The sequence below is a fragment of the Sporothrix brasiliensis genome (genome assembly GCF_000820605.1).
Source record: "Sporothrix brasiliensis 5110 chromosome Unknown Cont22, whole genome shotgun sequence".
Classification (NCBI taxonomy): domain Eukaryota; kingdom Fungi; phylum Ascomycota; class Sordariomycetes; order Ophiostomatales; family Ophiostomataceae; genus Sporothrix; species Sporothrix brasiliensis.
This window is the reverse complement of record NW_024467141.1, coordinates 2,443,771-2,463,228: the sequence shown is the minus strand read 5'-3', so window position 1 is coordinate 2,463,228 and position 19,458 is coordinate 2,443,771. Positions and strand designations below refer to the sequence as shown.

General features: G+C 53.5%; 5 protein-coding genes across 5 annotated transcripts; 3 read left to right on the top strand and 2 right to left on the bottom strand.

Moving 5' to 3' along the window:
- Positions 1-2,022: 2,022 nt before the first annotated feature.
- Positions 2,023-3,064, bottom strand: SPBR_08568 (large subunit ribosomal protein L10e; the record flags this gene model as incomplete). The annotated part of the gene is made up of 3 exons (XM_040766806.1): positions 2,023-2,252; positions 2,319-2,703; positions 3,020-3,064. The coding sequence occupies 3 exons, from the start codon at positions 3,062-3,064 to the stop codon at positions 2,023-2,025; spliced, it is 660 nt and encodes a 219-aa protein (XP_040614973.1).
- Positions 3,065-3,607: 543 nt separating this feature from the next.
- Positions 3,608-4,277, top strand: SPBR_08687 (large subunit ribosomal protein L30e; the record flags this gene model as incomplete). The annotated part of the gene is made up of 3 exons (XM_040766925.1): positions 3,608-3,724; positions 3,815-3,928; positions 4,179-4,277. The coding sequence occupies 3 exons, from the start codon at positions 3,608-3,610 to the stop codon at positions 4,275-4,277; spliced, it is 330 nt and encodes a 109-aa protein (XP_040614972.1).
- Positions 4,278-6,400: 2,123 nt separating this feature from the next.
- SPBR_08213 (m serotype protein) lies at positions 6,401-8,668 on the top strand (the record flags this gene model as incomplete). The annotated part of the gene is made up of 2 exons (XM_040766451.1): positions 6,401-7,061; positions 7,128-8,668. 2 exons carry the CDS (start codon positions 6,401-6,403, stop codon positions 8,666-8,668), a joined length of 2,202 nt encoding a protein of 733 aa, XP_040614971.1.
- Positions 8,669-9,841: 1,173 nt separating this feature from the next.
- On the bottom strand, positions 9,842-10,752 carry SPBR_08611 (translation initiation factor 1A; the record flags this gene model as incomplete). The annotated part of the gene is made up of 5 exons (XM_040766849.1): positions 9,842-9,990; positions 10,156-10,265; positions 10,373-10,487; positions 10,580-10,658; positions 10,732-10,752. 5 exons carry the CDS (start codon positions 10,750-10,752, stop codon positions 9,842-9,844), a joined length of 474 nt encoding a protein of 157 aa, XP_040614970.1.
- Positions 10,753-15,960: 5,208 nt separating this feature from the next.
- Positions 15,961-18,810, top strand: SPBR_08134 (phospholipid metabolism enzyme; the record flags this gene model as incomplete). The annotated part of the gene is made up of 2 exons (XM_040766372.1): positions 15,961-17,236; positions 17,300-18,810. 2 exons carry the CDS (start codon positions 15,961-15,963, stop codon positions 18,808-18,810), a joined length of 2,787 nt encoding a protein of 928 aa, XP_040614969.1.
- Between the last annotated feature and the right edge of the window lie 648 nt (positions 18,811-19,458).

The window sequence follows — 19,458 nt, the reverse complement described above, 5'->3', positions numbered from 1 at the left end:
CAAGTCTATCACTTGGAACGTCTTGCGACAATTGGGCGAGCTAGAAAAGGGGGGGCCTGCAGGAGCCGGAAGGAGTGAGGCTGGCTGGTTTGCTGGGTCCTCTGTTGGTCCGAAGTGACCGCGAACCAGGGCAGTTAGTATTGGCAGTATTGGCAGTGCGTGACCCCTGGGCTGACCTGCAGCGGTGGCTTCGTGCTCTGACGACAGAGATTCGTATTTTGCTTATTGTCGACGGTTGTCGAGTAATTAACCTAAGATTCACGCTACAGCAGTAGTGCATCTTATGCTCTGACTGAACTGGGCTGAAAGCAGCCATTGAGGGAAAGACCGGGCCAAAAGGAAAACGGAAGAAAAGAGCTTGTGTCTGACTGATTCCCACCCTCCTTTCTCGTCTACGACGTGCGTCCTTTTTCGATTACTCTCCTGCAGTTCCGAGAGTTCAACCGACTTGGCAGGCGCAGACACAAGAAGTGGTGGGCATTCAGCGAGGCACCTTACGTATTTACATCCAGAAGCCGCTGTACCTTTGGGTGCTCTCACCTCGCGTCGCTCCATCATCGGTCCTTCGTATATCGCCGTTTCGATTTACATTTAAATCTCACATAATTCCCCTCAGCTTATGGTAGACCACTGGCAGCTTCGTAACAACGAAGCAAACCCCGACTGGTTTTGCGTTCGCTCGGACACTCGTAGAAAACCCTGAAACTTGTTCTCAGGGCCTATTATTGCGACACCAGACTGAAAGAACGGTCCATCCCAGGCGTGCGTTTCTCTTCTTGGCCAACGGTGGCAGACTTCCTCGAAGTCGTCTGGCTGGGAGCCAAAGGACCGATAGCCGTCGCCAGCATTCAGCAGGTCTCTAAAATGGCGCCATAGATCGCAAATTTAGGGGGCCAAACCCGCCATAGCTTGCCAGTAACACGCGCCACAACGTCCTCTGGTCCTGTCGCTACCAGGCCGAATGCCAGCCAATAAGTGAACAAAGCGCCAATCCATTTCTCCAGTTTAGTTGCCAGTTGGACACGCTGTGAGCCACTTCCTGTGCGCCTCTTGTTCTCTTGTTCGCTCCGTCTTCCCGCATTCAACGCCTGACACCTTCCCGTATGTGCCGTCGTTTTCTACGGCGTCACTCACGTCGGTGATCGACAATGTTGCAAGCTATCGTCCAGCGGAATATTAACGAGTGCACGATTGAATTGAGACACCGTCTGTTAACCTGTGGGATAAAGGTCAATGTGACGACCAAACATATGGGGAGGAAGTGCCCGCCATATGCCCCTCACAGGACTCCAATGACGCCAAAAGACGCCACATAAAGATCACCTGGTCACGTTCGCTTTCGTTGGGGAATCTAAAACAAAGTAGCCTACGACGTACGTGGACAGGCGACCAAGTGCGCAAGCCCACAAGAGAGGAGAAGAGCAGGGAGAAGAAAGCGATCGGCATGGACAGTAAGGAGGGTGAGCCACAGGCACTGAAAGCGAAACGAAACGTTTAAAAACAATGGCAATTGATTTATGACGCCTACCTTCCAAAGCTGGCCAACAACTTGTCTACGATGGTTAGTCATGTGGGTTGGTGTTCTACAGCTACAAAACGCTGTTTTAGGCTCATGATATGATTTTTTACCACGGCACATTGCATATATTGGTTGAATCGTGGGTTAATTTCTTATTCGTCTCTTCCTAATTCTGTCTCTCGGGTTCGTGACGTTGGAGCCGTGCTCGTACAGCATTCGTGCCGCCGGTGAGCATCGCAAGCGTGCCCAGGCAAATTCGGGCAGTGTGCCACACATTGCACTTGTAACAGCGCTCCGGCTGAGCATGTTCTCCTCTCTTGACAAGAAAAGAAACCCACAGCCACGTGTGCTAAAATAGAATAGATGAACCAAAAAAGAAGACCACCAAGCGCCGCTCTGTGCCCGCGCGAGGGTGTGATTGTACCACCCTGGCATTTTATCGATCAACAGGGAAATACAACGAAAAATGCAAACAATTCAGTCTCTCAACTCCTCCTACCACTTTATGCGGAGAAGGCGTCGGGGAACTGCTTGATGTTCGCAGCCAGGTTGCCCTTGTTGCTCAGGAACTGGACGTAGGCACCGTCCACCCGGACGCGGCCAGCAGCCTTCTTCTCCTGGTACTCCTCGCGGCGGAGGGGCGTGAAGCCCCAGTTCTTGGAGATGATAATCTTCTGGCGGCCGGGGAACTTGTACTGGGAGCGGCGGAGAGCCTCGAGAGCGAAAGCGCGGTCTGCGAAGCGGGTTAGTAACAGGTCAAATCAAGGATGCTGGAGTGTTCCTGGACACGAAGACATACTAGAGTCACGAGTGCGGACACTCAGGATGATCTGGCCAATGTTGACACGGGCGACAGTGCCGTTGGGCTTGCCCCAGGCACCACGCATACCGGTCTGCAGACGATCGGCACCAGCGCACGACAGCATCTTGTTGATACGGACGACGTGGTACGGATGAGCGCGGACGCGCAGGTGGAAACCCTCCTTGCCGGCAGTCTTGACGAGGTACTTGTTGGCGCAAATACGGGCGGCCTCGAGGGCCTCGGAGCTCAGCTGCTCATACTCGTTGGACACGAGGTGGATGCAGAGGGGGAAGTCGTCGACGGTGGCGCGCTTGCGGCCCAGGTCGAAGATGCGAATTTTCGGGTCGGGGACACCACGGTTGAAGCGGGACTTGGGGTACGGCTAGATGAAGCACGCCGTTAGTACCTTGTTTGCTTGCGATGAAAAACGACAAAAACTTTTATATTCCTCCGCTCTCCGAATGCTTCTTCCCATATCTCAGGACTACCACCGACCCCGGACCGAACGCGAACGAGCCTAGGCAGCCGAAATGATACTTTCACGCAAAACGATAATGAAAGCAGTAATGCAGGATGCGAAGTCGCCTAGCCGTCGCTCGTTCTCGTCGTCGTCTTCGTCCTAGGATCGTGGGTCGATGACTTCCTCCTCCTCCCCTTGGCTTCCTTTCCGTCGCTTGTTCCTCCCTTCACGAACGCACCTTGTTCTTGCAGTACCGGTAGCAACGGGCGGGACGGCGAGCCATTGTGTCGGATGTTTGTCTATTTGTCGTTAAGTGTTGTTGTGATTGGGGTTGTCGTTGAGGGTTGGCGATCCAAAGGCTGATCGAGAGGTGTTTTTAAGAGAACAAGAAAATAAGCGGCGGGCGACGAAATTTCCCTTTGGGTGGCTTCAGTTCGCCTCACTAGCTGATTTCAAAGCAAAATCGGCTTACTAGAGGAAGGTTCGCCCATTTTCCCGACTTTTGTCAGGGTCGGCTGGCGAGTGACTCCTTCCTTTGTGGCAGGGGCCAAATTAAAGTGGGTCCTTTAGGTCTTTCTTGCCCTTGGGTGACTCCTCCACGAAAGCCGGAAAAATAGGTGTCCCACTCTTTTTCCAACCTAACGATTTTACTCATTTTTACTCGTATTTTTTTCCGTGCATGCCACTCTTACGCTGGCGCTAGCGATGGGGAGAGAAATTTCGTAGTTTGTCTCGACCAAAAGTTCTGTCTTCTCGTTCTTCTTTCCTCTCGACACCCACGACACTTACCGACAACAACCCATACATTTCGACGACAACCGTTGCAATGGCCCCCAAGAAGAACAAGAAGGACGCCAACTCCATCAACTCGCGCCTGGCGCTTGTAATGAAGTCCGGCAAGGTCACCATGGGCTACAAGAGCACCCTCAAGTCGCTCCGCAGCGTACGTTTCTGATCCCGCGATGCTTGCCACGGTGCGCATCTTCGACCGTCAAAGAGTCGAGCAGATTGCTAACACGACTCTCTACTACAGGGCAAGGCCAAGCTGGTCCTAATCTCCTCCAACACCAGCCCCCTCCGCAAGTCTGAGCTCGAGTACTACAGCATGCTGAGCAAGACCAACGTCCACCACTTCTCGGGCAACAACGTGCGTTTATCCTCTTCCCCGATTCCGTTTTTCTGAGATTGCCAGCTCTGGTGTCGCCCCTTCTCTCCAGTAGACGGCCCAGACAGAAGCCGGTCACGGTTCTGCGTTTTACAAAGCTGAATTGCGGTGCCCCCGTCTCGCCTGTGCGTGACCGGTGGTCTGGGCCTGCCCTGCGAAGAAGTTGCACTCTACTGTGACTTTGGAGGGTATTTTTTGTATAACTAACCCGTATGTTTTCCCCTTCGTATAGATCGAGCTCGGCACTGCTTGCGGTAAGCTCTTCCGCTGCTCCACCATGGCCGTCCTGGACCCCGGTGACTCGGACATCCTGGCCGACCAGCAGGCTTAAGCAGACAATCATACACAAAAAGCCAATCGAAACAACTCCATGGGACTTGCGGCAAACGCGATGAGGATGGTTTTATGAATGAATATTATAAAAATTCCAAAATACAAAATTTGCCATGTTCCTTGATGGAATGGTTGCTTTTTGGGAGACATCAAACGGCGTTCAGGAAAAGAAAGTCCACGACTATTATGTATCAAGGACTGTGATCTATTATACCAAAGAAACAAAATAGTCTTCAGAACAAGCCACTGTCCCCAACAAATCGTGTGTTCTGTGTGATGCCAAATGAAGCATCAATTTAACGCCGTGTAAATGCATATATCGCATATGCTTATATGCGATAGGTGTCCGCTGTGCCCAATATACACGTGCGAGATGTGCTACGGACGACATCACGTGAGCAATTCATCCACGGTTATGAACATACTCTGTACTTCTGTACCTGTGAACGATATACGACTGTTCGACATACGAAGTACAATGCTCCTGAAATGTGCCGAACGGGAATTGGCGACTGCCTAGCCTCTACGAATTATCAAGAGCTTCAAAAAGACTACTAGGATGCGCCAGCGATCAGCGCTTTTCCGCATGAATGTCCTAATTGTCGTCGCAATCTCCCGCTCATTGCTCCATTTTGGGATGGCCGCCGCCTCATGTTCTTTTGTGTTTCTAGACGTTTCATTGGCACAGGGGTAGGGTTTCTGGGCTGGACCCAGTCGCAGATGCGTGTCCCGATTCCCTCATCGGGCACGGAAGATTGCAGTCGTGCTTCCTTTCAGCGACGCGCGAGCATCGCAACATGGTGAAGGCGCGTTCCGTTTTAGGAAGCCGGGCGCAGGCCCAGCGAGATGATCAAAACAGAACCTGAACCGGTGCAGAAAACGGCTGCTCTGTCGCCTATTTGATAGCATGTACAGTCGTCGACAAAACAAAAACGCTCGTCCGCAACTGATTGGCAAGAAATTTGCAAGGGCAAAAAGTATTTACTCCGTACGCCGTCCGATGGAGCGCAGTCATCAATATCGATCCCGCCACTGGGAACCAACTCCATGCGAATCGACTTATGTCGCACTTGCACAAAGGCAACACTATCGACGCAACCGGCTCCAGGATCAGTAAATGAGTTCACTGGTAGTGTCAGACGCGTAGCAACCAGCACATTCCTCAACGCCTGCCTCATCAGCCTCCCACGGGTCTTCGTCGTGACAAAGCACCGTTGTCGAATCACGCCGCTGTCTGTTGTTCGTCGCTGTCGTCTATAGTAGCTCCTATGGTGGTCGTCTATGTCGTAATTTCTTACCAGACAGAAACCACTGGGCGTCCTGTCTCGTCGTGCGCCAACACTGGAAAGGACAACATACCACACGCTGTGAAGTAAGATACATCTCCCAAATAACAATGTGGGTTTCCAGAGCGACTTCCCCACTGGAACTTCTCCGCCGTGCAACCATTTGCTCTTTCACCCATTCTCTTCATTTTCCTTCCAGAATTAGCGTTGGGATTACGCAAAGTCTGTCAGGGCTGCTCCGCCTAGCTATTGTATTGTGTTCTTGACTGCACCTTCCCTGTGCCGTTGGGCTGTCCCGTACCTCCTTTCTGCCAGGGCCGTAATAAGCACTTGGCCTCCGAAACGCGACGCCAGGGGTTGTTGGTCCTTCCTTGCCATGCTAAACGGCTAGACTACCAGCAATACCGCGAATGCCAGGCCCCTGCAAACGATCACCTTCCCATTTCCCCTGTGCTTCAACATTCGCTCCTTACTGCTCCTTTTCTCACGAGCCACGACACGCACAGCTTCTTGTTTTCCAATATTGTCGATTTCTCCTCTTCTACTTCAGAAGTGGCTGTGACTCGTTACTCCGTTGACTTTCCGAACTGTTCTGCCTTTTTCAAGAGTCAACCCCTTCCTCGCACCTTGAAGCGTAGCGCTCCCCTATTCGACGAACGCCCGCATTTCCCTCTTGTTTACTCCACATTCGTCTTCAACTTGGCGCCTCTGCAGCTCGACGCCGCTGAAGAAACGACAAATCAATAAAGAGCGGTCAACACGAAGAGGACACAACGAATGGACAGGACAACGGCGGAAACCAAAAAAACACACGACAAAACCACACGGAAACACCATGTCAACGCCGACAGCAAAACGGCCACCGGCTGGGAGCCGCGACTCGCCAACTGCGTCGCCCTCCAGACAGCCGCGCGCTTCGACGCCCAGCAGCGGCGACCGAACCGGCACCGGCACGGCCACGCCAACGAGCAGTGTCGGACGCACACGCTCAGTGCGGTCCAGCACCCTCGTGTCGGCTCGGGCGGCGGCGGCCCAGCGGCGTGAGTCGCTGCTGAGCAACTCGAAAAATGCGCCGTCGCCTGGTGCCGACACTGCATCCAATACAGAGGCTGAAGAGGCCGCGCGGGCGGAGACCCTGGCCCTTCTTGATGATCTTAAGGAGCGGCTGAGCAAGGCAGAGGGCGCGAGCGAGCAGTACCAGAGACAGAACGACGTGCTGCAGGCACGGCTAGACGAGGTGGTCAAGGAGCACTCGAAGCTGGAGGAGCGCGTGCACGAGTACGACGAGCAGGCAGAGACGCTCAAGAACGAGAAACGCGAGATGGCACGCCAGATCCAGCAGATGGAGACGATTTATGAGGCTGAGCGCAGCGCCATGACCCGCGAAAAGGAGGATATGAGCAATCGCGAGGAAGAAAAGGAGCGCATTATCCAGCGCCTCAAGGACAGCTTGGCGCAGCGCAACGCCGACGACGAGGGCCGACCCTCGAGAATAAGTGAGTGATTGTTCAAAGAGTGCCTCTCACAGTCGTCTCTCTCTCCCCCATTCTAACACTCTCCAGCAAGCAACAGCTCGCCCGGCGTAGACAGTGGCAGCTTCGCCCCGCCGTCGTCCCTCCACCGCAGCGACTCGCGCAACAACTCAAAGCTCCTGCTCCAGAAAGACAAGCTGATCGAGTCATTGCGCCTCGAACTGGCCGAGGCCCAAATCAAACTCGTTGAATCCGAGAACCAAGGCGGCGGCCGCCTGCATGAGGTCGAGCGGCAGCTGATGGAAGCCCGCATGGCCAACGCCCGCCTCATGGAGGACAATGAGAGCTACCAGCTGCTTTTGCAGGAAAAGACGCTCAAGGGCGACTTTGGCATGGCTGACTTTGGGTTCGGCGGCGGCCTTGGTCTCATCAGCAACACAGGCGGCACGCACAGCCGGCCACGCTCCTCAAACGAGGATGCCCTGAATGCACTTGAAGGACGCGGGGTTGGCGGATCCAGCTTGGCAGACGAGCTGAACGACGCGGCCGGCAGCGACAGCGATGAGGCCGGGGCTGCAAGTGGCGCCGTGGCCAACGGCACAGACGGCGTTCCTGTCGAAGGCCAGCGCCGGTTGGAGGCCGAGCTCAAGTCGCTCCAGGACCAGAACAAGGCGTTGACGCTGTACATTAACAAGATCATCGAGCGCCTGCTGGAACACCAAGACTACCAGTACATCCTCGACAAATCTACAGATGGGAAGCAGCCACTGCCGCCAGCGGGCGCTACGGCCACAAGCGCAAACACGGACAAGGAGCTGCCCCCGCCGCCTCCACCAAAGCCGCAGCAAACAACACCACAGCCCAGCGCCATCCAGTCCTTCCTCCAGCGCACCAAATCGATCACCTCCCGTTCATCGGAGCCGGCAGCAGCTGCAGGTGCAGCAACCAAGCGTCCTCGCCCTGTGTCCTACATGCCCGAGGCGGTTATGAGCAATCCAGACACCGCGCCCTCGATTCCCATCTCCCTAACCCGCACCACCAGCATGCGACGGCCCATACGACCCATGAGCGAACAGTTCACCGGCGCGGGCGGCGGCGGCACCTCTGCTGCCTCTGTCGTGAACGCCATGTACAAAGGTGGCGGTGTTGACGGTCCTCTGTCACCCGGCCTGCGTAGCTCACAATTCTTTGGCAGCGGTACGTACGCCGTGTCCAGTGGTGGTGCCGGTTCGGGATCCGGAAGCGGCGCTCGCTCACCTGGCGGTAACGGCGCTAGCGGAAACTTCCCCGGCATGCGAAGTGAAACGTCCAGCGTCTCGGGCGATTCAGCGTCTGGCGAGCGGGCCAGCGGCGGCACCGGCAGTGACACGTCGCCGCCACAGTCGTCATCAAACAACCAGAACAGCCCGCCGCGTCCTGTCCACGAGAAAACGGCCTTTACGGGCTCCAAGCCACGACCCCTGCGACTGGTCCAGGAGAACACAGACAGCGTCACGCCGACCGCTAACAAGCGCGCAAGCTGGATGGGCTGGTGGGGAAAGAAGGAAGACGGGTCCGCTACAGCACCCGGCAGCAACGGCACGCCGACGCTGACTGGCATGCCCACCACGGCGGAACCGATTCAGGAGTAGAGCACTCTTTATCTTTCGCTGCTTCCCACGTAGCATTGGAGTCGCCAAGCCGACATGATGTTCGCGTTATTTTATTGTTCTTCTCTTCCATTCATGCCCCTCTTTTGCACAACTGGTTGGATACCCTTTTTATATCATGACTGAGAGTATGGACGTAGCTTCGCCTACGTTTATTCTGAGAAGCTCTGTCGTAAACCTTTCTAACCGTCTTCTTAACTATCAGTTTATTTATTTATTTTCGCTTCTTCCCTTTTACTAGTTTTTATTCTGTTTACGAGGTATGAGACGGAACGTGGTCTTTTTCTTGGGAGGCTCATTTTATTTTGGACTTTGTATATGACGAACGAAACAATAAAGAAAAATAACACCGCTGCAGGATATCACAATGAGATGTAAAATGGCGACTACCGACAGACTGTAATAATATTACATATCATTTTTTAAAATGTACGTAACTCACTTCTTACGTCGCATATCAATGTGAGTGAAGACAACAATGACCATCATTTCTTCGTCCAAGGGGTTTTTTTTAGTATATATATAATAACGAAACCGCATTGTCCTCTCCAGACCACAACGCAATGTCCGCTTGCCAAATCAAAGGAAGGTCAATAAATACAGGCAACGAAGAAAAAAGACGAACATCTGTAATGCCAAACCAAAAAAGGACAAAAATATTACACAGGTCCGAGAGCGAATAAAGGCCATGTATTGAAGTGATATTCTTCCATTTCTGTTCAGTTTCTGTTCATCGTTACTAGTCGTAAGCTTTTGTGATCTTCCGACCCCCGTGCTTGACGCGGCACCAGCTTGTAAACAAAGATTAGACGAGGCAGGATACGCCCCTCCAAGCAACTGTTCTGCTTCGAAGCTGCTTGCGAGCTAGAACCAGAAGGTTCGCGCTGCTCTTGTCATGGCTTCCATCCAAGCGGGATCGTTTGCGGGACGGCACTGCACTTTGTCGTCCTTCCCGGTAGTAATTTTTGTAGGGCCTAGGTCGACGACCCTCCCTCAACGTTTGAGTGGGGGGACGGTCGTGGTGGCCGCTGTTGGCGAGTTGTTCAAAATATTCCTTTTTTTTAATCCCTAGACTGCAAAGGTTCGCAGCCTCCACGTTCTGTTGTACTGGTAAACGACTCTTGTCTTCCGTTTCTCCTATAAGAGGGAAAGGGATTAGATGTCGTCGATGGCGATATCGCCAGCGTTGCCGCCCTCGTCGCTGCTCTCGTCACGCTCCTCGTCGAACTCGAAGCCAACGTCGCCCTCACCGCCGTCGCCGTAGGTGTCGGTCTCGTTGATCTTGGCGTGCTCGGGAAGCTCGCCTATGGATGTTAGTTACACGTGTGCATGTGCATGTTTTATGTATGCATGTATGCATACACGGTTGTGTTGATGTGGAGACGATGAGCACACGACCCAAACAGGCCAGCACCATGCCCCGCATGAACAACAACAAGGACAACAGCAGCATCGCAGGTTGAACGCACCGTAGGCCTTGAGGTTACGGGCCTCCTCAGAAGAGTACTTGAGGATAACGTCGCCCTTGCCGTCCTGGAACTCGCGAAGGGACAGGAGAATCACGTCGCCGGTGTTGATCCTAAATTGTGGCACGGTTAGAAACACGTCCTGCTTCCCCGCTTTAACCCCGGACAAGAGTCAAAACAGAGTGGTAGGCTTCATGGAATTCGGTGTGCACAAACTTACCAAACCTTCTTGCGAAGCTTGCCGCGGATCGACGCCAGTCGCATGGTGCCGCTGTCGTCGAAGGCGCGGGCCTCCAGACGGCCGTTGCCGAGCATCTTGATAACCTGGGCATACTCTGCGGACGAGTCAGCAGAGGCTCCTGACTGCCAAAAAGGAGAACGGTGTCCCTCCTCGGCATCATCTCATCCTCTTGTGGTCGTCACGTACCTTGGCCCTCCTCCTTGAAGATGAGTTCGCGCTTGTCCTTGTCGCTCTCGTTCTTACCCCGCCGCCGGTTTTTACCTCCCTAGAAAGCGAAACGGTTAGCCGCAAGATTCGAAAACTGGCTGGAAATGTGAGCAGATGAAAAGGAAACGTACCTTTCCCTTGTTCTTCGGCATGTTGACTGTTCGTGGTAATCAACGGTGTCTGTGTGCAGTCGGTTTGGCGATGATTTCGTTCTCCCAAGTGGAGGGATATAGGAAGAAACGATGTTCCTAAGAAAAAGCACTTAAATAGTGACTTTTGCTGGCTTTGGACTGGCTGTCTCGGCTGGTGTTTAAAAAAATAAATAAGAGCAGAGCAAAAATGGGGAGAGGCGGGTGGCGATTGGCTAAGGCCGCGATGACACACAGTCCACAAATAGAGGGGTTGTGTTTTAAATCTGCCCAGTCTGCCTTCTGTTTTCGTCACTTTGTTGCCCTGTCGCTCCTTCTAAACAAAGAGCGACAATGCGCCTCGATGGGCTCCTGCCTTGCCCCCCTCCTGTTCTAAGACAAGAGCCATTCCTTCCATATGCCAGCGCAAGGCTCTCCTTGTCTCTTTCTTCGTTACTCATGTGAAAGGCCATGACTGCAATCTTGGCCTCACATTCTGACCCCACCAAACACTGAGGGGAAGGATGCGACATCAACCGTGATGTACGCCCGGGCGACATGAATGGCTGCGTGTCTGTGATATTGCTCTTGGCACCTGTAGGCAACTGGCTCAGGGCTATGGCCTGCCCCTGACCACTGTATTTTCATGCTTAGGGCATTCGACAAAAGTTCACGTGATGATGACAAAGACTTTATCACGTGCAGTTACCGTTGTCAAAATCGGTTGTTAGTGACGAAGACTCCAGTGTACGTCAACGGAAGAGCAAAGACTCAACATCCAACGGTAGCCGTGTTGCTAGTATCTCTCGCCCGTCAGCTGTCGTTTTGACTAAATATCAGCCTTTATTAGACGAGCCTCTCGGGCGCTTAAAAGTCTTTTCCTAGTTGAATACCAATTTGGCAGATGTGTCAACATATGGGTTCTGTTGCTGAGTTGTGAGGCCATCGCGAAGCTGCCCAAGCCATCTCGGTCGCGGTGCAGATGTCCTTGCAGTCACAGGCGTAACACGAACTCAGTGGACAAGCCTTGGGGTATGCGTTGGTGGTACATGTATAGTCACAGAGTGCGGAAATCGACCAGGCAATATCGTCTCAACAAAGTAACTGACGTGTTGCTTCCAAAAATACATCGTCATCGGCTGGCCTGGCCTTGTTCATCGCCTTATGCTGTGACCGGTTCGGCTGAAGGCGATGCGCAGAATGGTCACACAGAAGCGAAAGTCGAAGAAAGAACCGCCCAGAAGATGAAAACTTCTCTACCGCAGTTTTTTCAAGACACTGTTGTTAAAATCCGTAAATGGCGCGAGGCTCGCAATTCGCCGAGTGTCTTTATTGGACATTGTTTTACGTCGCATTATGATGTCGAGCTAGAAAGTCATTGCATGTCACGTTCTTGCTACGGAACTCCGCCGCACCATTTTAAAGACCACATATGAAAGACACACCAGGGTTGATGGGAAATGTGCTTCGAGAACGCCTTAGCAAGCAGAACCGGTTATTCTCTTCTATGATGCGTTGGTCATATTGTGCCACGTCGCCACCTGTGAGAGGCTGAAACCAGCCGTGCCTGCAGTGTGGACTCTGGTGAACTCTCTGCCCTCCCATCGTCAAGCACGAGTGTTTCTTCTCCTCTCACTCTGTCCATTTGAGCAGCTTCCCATCCGTTCATGGTGATGTCGGTGTCTTTTGATGGGCTGACCGCCTCCTCCTCCTAAGAGGTTTGAATTTTACTGCTCCATCGCTGTCGTGTTCATTTAATTATCTCAAATTCCCTCCCCGGTTTTCTCTTTCTTTTTTGTTGCAACGGTCGGCAAGTCGCGGACCCGTAAGACGTACGATAGGTTGTAACTCCATACCTTGCAATCCCATATCATGAGCTCCCCTAATAGAGAGCATGTTCCTGTATTCGGCGGTTGCATCCGACATGAGGCGAATCTGAGCCTGTCACAGTTTTGGTGCGAATCTGGATAGGCAACAGTCAACGGTGCAGTTCATAGCGCGCACCAGAATGGGTAGGCTATCACTCTCTGTCGTTCCCTTTTCATAAATACGCCTTGCAAGATTAAGCTATGTCCATCACTTCGCCCCGTTCATCTCAAGAAGCACACCGAAGGGGCAAGCTTCTAGATGGGATATGGGCAGATGGGGTATTTACTGTGTGTGTTGCCAGTAACACGCGCTTATGCCTTAAATGACACTGCGTACGGAGTACATGTCGAGAATTGTGTTAACTTGTTGGAGGATAAAAGTGGTCACATACATCGCATATGAGGGTGAGAAACCCTGTGAGAAATGTATGGCCAGCCACCTTCCCAACAAAAAGCGGCAACAGAAACAAACACGTCCCTCCCTCGAAGCAATTTTACCACTACCTCGATTCGGCAACGTCCTCAGGTGGTCAATTTGCAACAGGGAAGCGGTGAGTATTATTCTCCGTCGGTCGTTCCAGTAATTGGGACAGGCCGAGACAAGGGACAGGGAAATAGCAAGGTGAAAGTGGAGCCGGCAACGTGGATGAAAAAACCACAACAACAAGGGCAAGGGAGCGGTCCGGTAGAGCAAATGGAACAAGCGGCAGAAGAGGAAAAAGAAAAGAGAAGGGAGACAGATAAGCAACAGCCCAGTAGCAATAGAATTCGGGACCATACTTCGTAGGACGGAAAAGCGACAGGGGTGGCCCAAAAAAAAAAAAAAAAAAAAAAAAAAAAAAAAAAAAGTAAAGGTCAGCTGCTCACTGTCACGAGAAAACCACAGTAGACAACAATATTCGCTAGTAAAATGGGGGAAAGGGGGAAAAGAGTGCCAGGGACGATGTAATTACAACAAAACAGATCAGTCAGGCTCGTCGGGCTAGGTTCAACAGCAAACGTCCTCGAAATAGCTGGAAGCAGAAAAGACCTCCTTCTGCAAGTGCGGTTAAAAGAGAGAAACAAGGGAGAAAAAAAGATTTTAAAAAAGGTTGGAATCTGCGGTCAACCGTTGGTACAGAGGTTCTTGCCAAAGGTACCGAATGATGCCATATAAAATACGTCGGAATAAAAGTACTGTGCTGCTCTGCCGATGTAGCAGGCAGGAACCAGCCCTGTACTAAGATTAGCGGATTCCGGGGGTTGCTTCTGGAAGGCTGCATGCGATACGTGTACTCGGCGGTCTTGTCTGCGGCGCCAGGGGGCTGGAATACGAAAGAAGAGGAGTCAATAAACGTGAGAACCTTTTCAACAAGGCGACGTTTGAGACGGATATAAACGCCCCAGTAAAAACCTCTCACCGACAGCGTTCATTACGGAACAGACGGCGCAATTTGGCCCATTTGGCCCATTTGGCCCATTTGCGCACTGCAACAGGGGGGAAGGAAGGCAAAAAACAAGGGAAGGACCGAGTCGATGACGGCATTATTCCCAGTCCGTTGCGCTGACCGTGCATGTGCATACGTCCTAGATTATTTTCCTGTCTCTGCGCCTGCCGTTCGTCGTTCTTTCCGTGCTCTGAAAAGTTTACCCTTCTTTCTCCTCGCCGTTTGGTGCCGTCGAGATGGGGAAGTGACGACAGGCTGCTGCTTTGCGCAAGGGAAAGAGGGACGGACGGAGTGAGGAAGTCAAAGAGTGTGTTTGGTTGGGTTTGTTTTGTGCCTTGGCAAGTATGGCAAGCGCGACCGCAGTCAGGCAGCGTGGCACCTCCAACGTCGCTCGGGGAAGGAGCGGCTTGCAGGCTTAGCGCAGGGAAGGCGCAAACGGATGGTTCGCTCCGTTTCACTTTCCCAACACAAGTGGTGACGTGCCGACTGTCAGGGCTATTGCAGGGAATTTTACCAGCGACTCGCCGAGGACTCTCTGAATTGTTGCTGCCATTTCCAATATCCCTCGCCCACTTCCTTGCCCGTTGTTGAGTGTGCATTGCCTCATTTCTTGATTTCCGTCTAAAAATCGCGGAGCTTTTCGAGCGAGTAGTCGTCAGGTAGCTCCTTCCGCGTTCCATTGCGCATTTACTGGGTCGGACGACTCACAACTAAGGCAACAGGGCAGGAACAAACAAACAGACCAGATTCGGCGCTGTTGGTTGTCATCAGTCACACCGTGTGTACTGATTCACACTGTGCGACATCCACGCACACAAGCCCAGACGCCCAAACCCCATGGTTTCCACCGTTCGAAAATAGCGCCCCCTCTCACACTCCATGGCTCCCACACGCCGCCAGGCCCTGTCTCTACCAAATATTAAGGTCCCGTCTGGACCGGGTCCACTTTTTATTACGCAGCGCAGAAGCACTTTACTGTGCAAAGGCGAGACAGCGACGCACAGCGCTAGTGCCACGCTGAACAAGTACTGCGCTCCTTCCGTTTCCTCTCAGCCAGCCAAATTCTGTTGCCAACGCAGACAACGTCCCTTCCTCGTCAACACACGCACGAAAGCGTCACATCAACAACGCATACATACATTTCCCCATTGCCTTCCCTCTCTCGTCTCCCGCGCCCACTCCTCCTTTTCCAGCATCTTTTTTCTCCCATTTGCCTTCTCGTCTCTCCACGCAACATACCCAACGCTGCCCAACGGACATCCGCGACTATCGTCCTGCACTCCAAGGCCTCTGTTATCCAGGCCCAACCCGTTTAAGACGTTCTCACTGTTCCCTTTCTACAGATTTTACGGTCTACAGTCTACAGTTCGCGCCGCCTCGTCCTCCCATTCGCCTTCTTCTCTTTGCTGTGTCCGTCTTGGTTGCGGCCTTTCTTTGTCTCTTTGCTCCGTCTCCATCTTTTCCCGTCGCTTTGGCTCGTACTTTTCCATCGTCCCAGTATCGCTGTCCACGACCCCATTGTCCGTCTGTCGTCAAACCGTCTGCTTTCTGCCCCAACGGACTCGACGACAACCACTGACGGTCAGAGCCAACAGACCAGCAAGCCACTCTATTTCCTGCTGCCCAGCCAGAACAGTTTGCAGACTGACCTCACTGCGGACATACCTGGCCATACGAACGTGCTCACTCTCTTCTCAACGCTCGACCGCCCTACGCGCCCACCTCGTCTTCGTTTCCTGGAACCACAATATGATATCATGATCCAGACTGTGCTACCATTCGAACGTCGCAATTCCAGCTGAGAGACGAGCGCACGCGTCAGCGTATCTGGGACATTTGACTCAGGCAACGCCCGCAGCCCTCCTCGAGAACGGCCCTTCAGCCAAACAAAACACTCAACGTATCGTGCTCCATTATCCCACGACACTGAACCCGACATGGACAGGTCATCCAATGCCGTAAATGGCGCGTCTGCCAACCAGGCACACATCCCACGCCCCACGCCTGTCCGCGAATCATCTGCTACCTCGATGCGGAGACTTGATCTCGCACAAACCACAAAACAGATGACACAGGCTTCTCCATCTGTGTCTGCTGGTACATCTGCCAGCGCATCCCCGTTTGCTTCACGAGAGCCGTCACCCGCCCGTCCCTCTGCACGATCGCACAGCGCCATGAAAGTAGCCACAGCAGCTGCCACATCCGCAGCGCCGACACCAGCACAACCGCCACCGGCTCCTCTCACATCTTCAAAACAGTCCCCGCAACCGTCCGCTTCAGCAACACCCACGACTCGGTCGCGCAGAAACAGCCAGCAAGAGACGAGCCCGTCACGAAGTCGAACCAGCAAGCCCGCGGCTGCGACGCAAAAGGCTGCCACTCTCGCCTCTTCGACAATCCCCACTCTTCTTCCGACCGCATCCGATGCGCCCACCGCTCGCGCGCCCGGACCCCAGAAATCGGAACAGCCACGTGACAATCCGCGGTGGCCTGTCTCTCCACGCCTACGCTCGCCTCCTCCCGTCCTCAACCGGCCTAACCTCCCGGCGTCTGCGACAACCTCCGATATCCCCTCGATCAACCTGCAGCGCACATCCGCTGCATCGCCATCACTCGACGCCGCGCCCGCTCCTTCCGACAGCGAAGCCGAGGACCTGTACCTTCAGCCGGGCATGCGCACTCCCGTGCGCGGCGTAAGCGGCAATGTGCCAACGCTCGAAACTGTGCAGGAGGCCAGCCCTCTGGCTGGCTCCTCCCGTGCCGTTGATGCGGCAATGGAGAAGCTTGAGGTTGCCAGTGTAACATCTGATGCTGGCACTACCACAACAATGCCTGAAGTCGCCGAGGTGTCCCCCGCACGGACGATTCGAGCGCGCCAGCTCGCCTCCCAAAATTATGAGAGTGGGAGTGAGAACGGAAGCACAAAGAACAACCGGCGCACAGCAGCATCGGGATCTGCACCGCCACCTCTTGCGCCCCGTAACTCGAGCACCGTCAAATTGTCCGGCAAAGGCAAGTCGGGCGAGGCGTCCCAGCCCACGATGACCGTCGAGACCGAGACGGTAACGTCGATCCCGAATGTTGCTCTGGGCCCCAGCGCAGCCCAAGGCCCGAACGGCAGTTTGCGCACGAAGCCAAGTTCAGAAACTATCCGGCCCAAGAAGGAAAAGAAGAAGACGGCACGGAAACAGTCAGCTGTCCCACCTGGCACCGGTACGTTACTTGAAAGTATGAAACCAATACAATTGTAAATATATGGTGCTAACATGCGTACAGCAACCTCAAAGGCCGACATCTTTGAGGCCAAGGTGGCGAGCGCTGTCGACGAGGCGAACACATCCGACTCGGAAGAGACGTTTGTGTACGATTCGAATCCGGCAGATAGCCGTGACCGCCCTCACCGCTTCCATCATTCACGGACGCCAAGTGCTACGTCCCTGGCCAACAACCAGAATGGTATGCGGTCGATCCACAGCATCCTCGAGGGTGCTGGCCCGAGTGCAGCGGTCAAAAAGGGCATGAAGTTTGTCAACACATTTGGCAGCGGCAGCGGTAACGACAGTGGTGTGGGCGGCGATGACGAAACCAACACGGCTACGATCCGCGGCGTGACACCCGGGTCTGGCCGCGGCACTGCCCGCCTCCATCACCATGTCGGGGCTAGCGGTAGCCACATTGGCCGATGGGGCCTCAATGGACCGAAGAACGGACACCAGTCTATTCTCGACAGTGAGTCGCCTTTCCCGGTCCATTCGGGCTCCCGACTCAAAACGTCTGTGAGCGGTGCGGCCAACGGCGCCACATTACGCCAGGCAGGGGGCGCCAGCAGCCCACGACCGTCAGGTGGTAGCGGCCGGGGCAATGGTGGAGCGTTTTCGCAGAAGAGAGGTTTTGGTAACGGAACCTTTGGCTACGATATGGACGACACGACACCTGGTCAGGCCGACGACGAGCGAACACCTCTGATATCTTCATCGGTGCGCGGCCCGGGCCGCGCCTCCCGTTCACGCCGCAATCACATGTCGCTACGATCACTGGAGCAGCAGTCGTACCAGCATCCGGCACCATCGTTCTTGAACCGCTTTGCCAGCTGCCTGGTGTTGACCGTCATGCTTATGCTTGTGATCTCAGGCGCGATTGGTTTCATGTTTGCGACGTCCCAGCCGCTCGAGGATATCGAGCTGGTTAAAATTAGCAGCGTGCTTGCCAGCGAGCAGGAACTGATGTTCGACCTGATGGTACGCGCACATAACCCCAACGTGGTTGTGGTTTCCGTGGACTCGGCCGACATGGAGGTCTTTGCCAAGTCGCCCCATGCTGGAACCGATTCTGAATGGTGGCGGCGCCCGCATCCTGACGGCCACTCTGTTCACACGAACGACGCTCGCGGCGAGGACAGCGACAACAGCACCCACCTTGGCGTCTTGGATAACGAACCGCGGGACCAGCCCGATAGCTCGCCGAATTTCTTACTGGGCAGATTTACCAAGTTCGACAACCCATTGTCCTTTGAAGGATCCTTCTTCCACCACGGCCTATCTACATCCAGAAGTGGCGTGCGTATCAGGCGTCCGGGTAACGGTACAGACGGTGGCTCGGAGCGCTGGGAGCGGATTCTTGACGACGAGTTCGACCTCATTATCAAGGGTGTCTTGCGGTATTCGCTACCACTCAGCCAGCGCGTCCGCAGTGCTTTGATCGAGGGCCGAGTCAAGGTCAAACCGAACGCGGCTGAGGATCCGGCACACCCTCCGAATGGCACGGCGACCATTTCGCAAACCAACTAGGCCCCTAATCCTTGCATTTCTTTTTACAACGAACTTCAGTCACTCATTTTGGTTTTTATTTACAACCAGCCTTTATGACTCTCATTTGTTACCTGCTTTGTTGAGACTCTGCTTCCTTTTCAGTATATCTTCTTTCCTTTGTATACTTCACCGGACTTGATGACCCCCATTATACATTGCGCTCGTGGCACATATACCTGCAGATCGATATCACATATTGGAAGGCGTTATTTTTTTCTTCTCTCTTTTACTTTTCGGTTGTCTTTGAATTTGGCGAGGATTTCTTTTCACCTGTTTTTTTTTCTTATAAAGATTTGGTACTTGTATTTTATTGCGTCTCAACCGCTTTTTCTGTCTCTCGTCCCCGCGGACTGGGTTTGACGGATCGTCCTTTCTCTTTGGTCGCATGAGGAAAGACGGCATACGATATAGTCAGTTAGAAAAGCGCCGGATTTGCTTTTGACTCTTGTCCATATCACTGATTACTTCAACACGTTATCTGCGGCAGTGTCCTTGGACGGACATGCCCTTATATTTTATTTTACACTGGCATGGCAACGTTGCCCGATGGCTTCCTCCTTCACTTGTGTCAACTAGTTGAACCACATTTTTAAACAAAATATTATTTCGAGATACACCTGCATCATA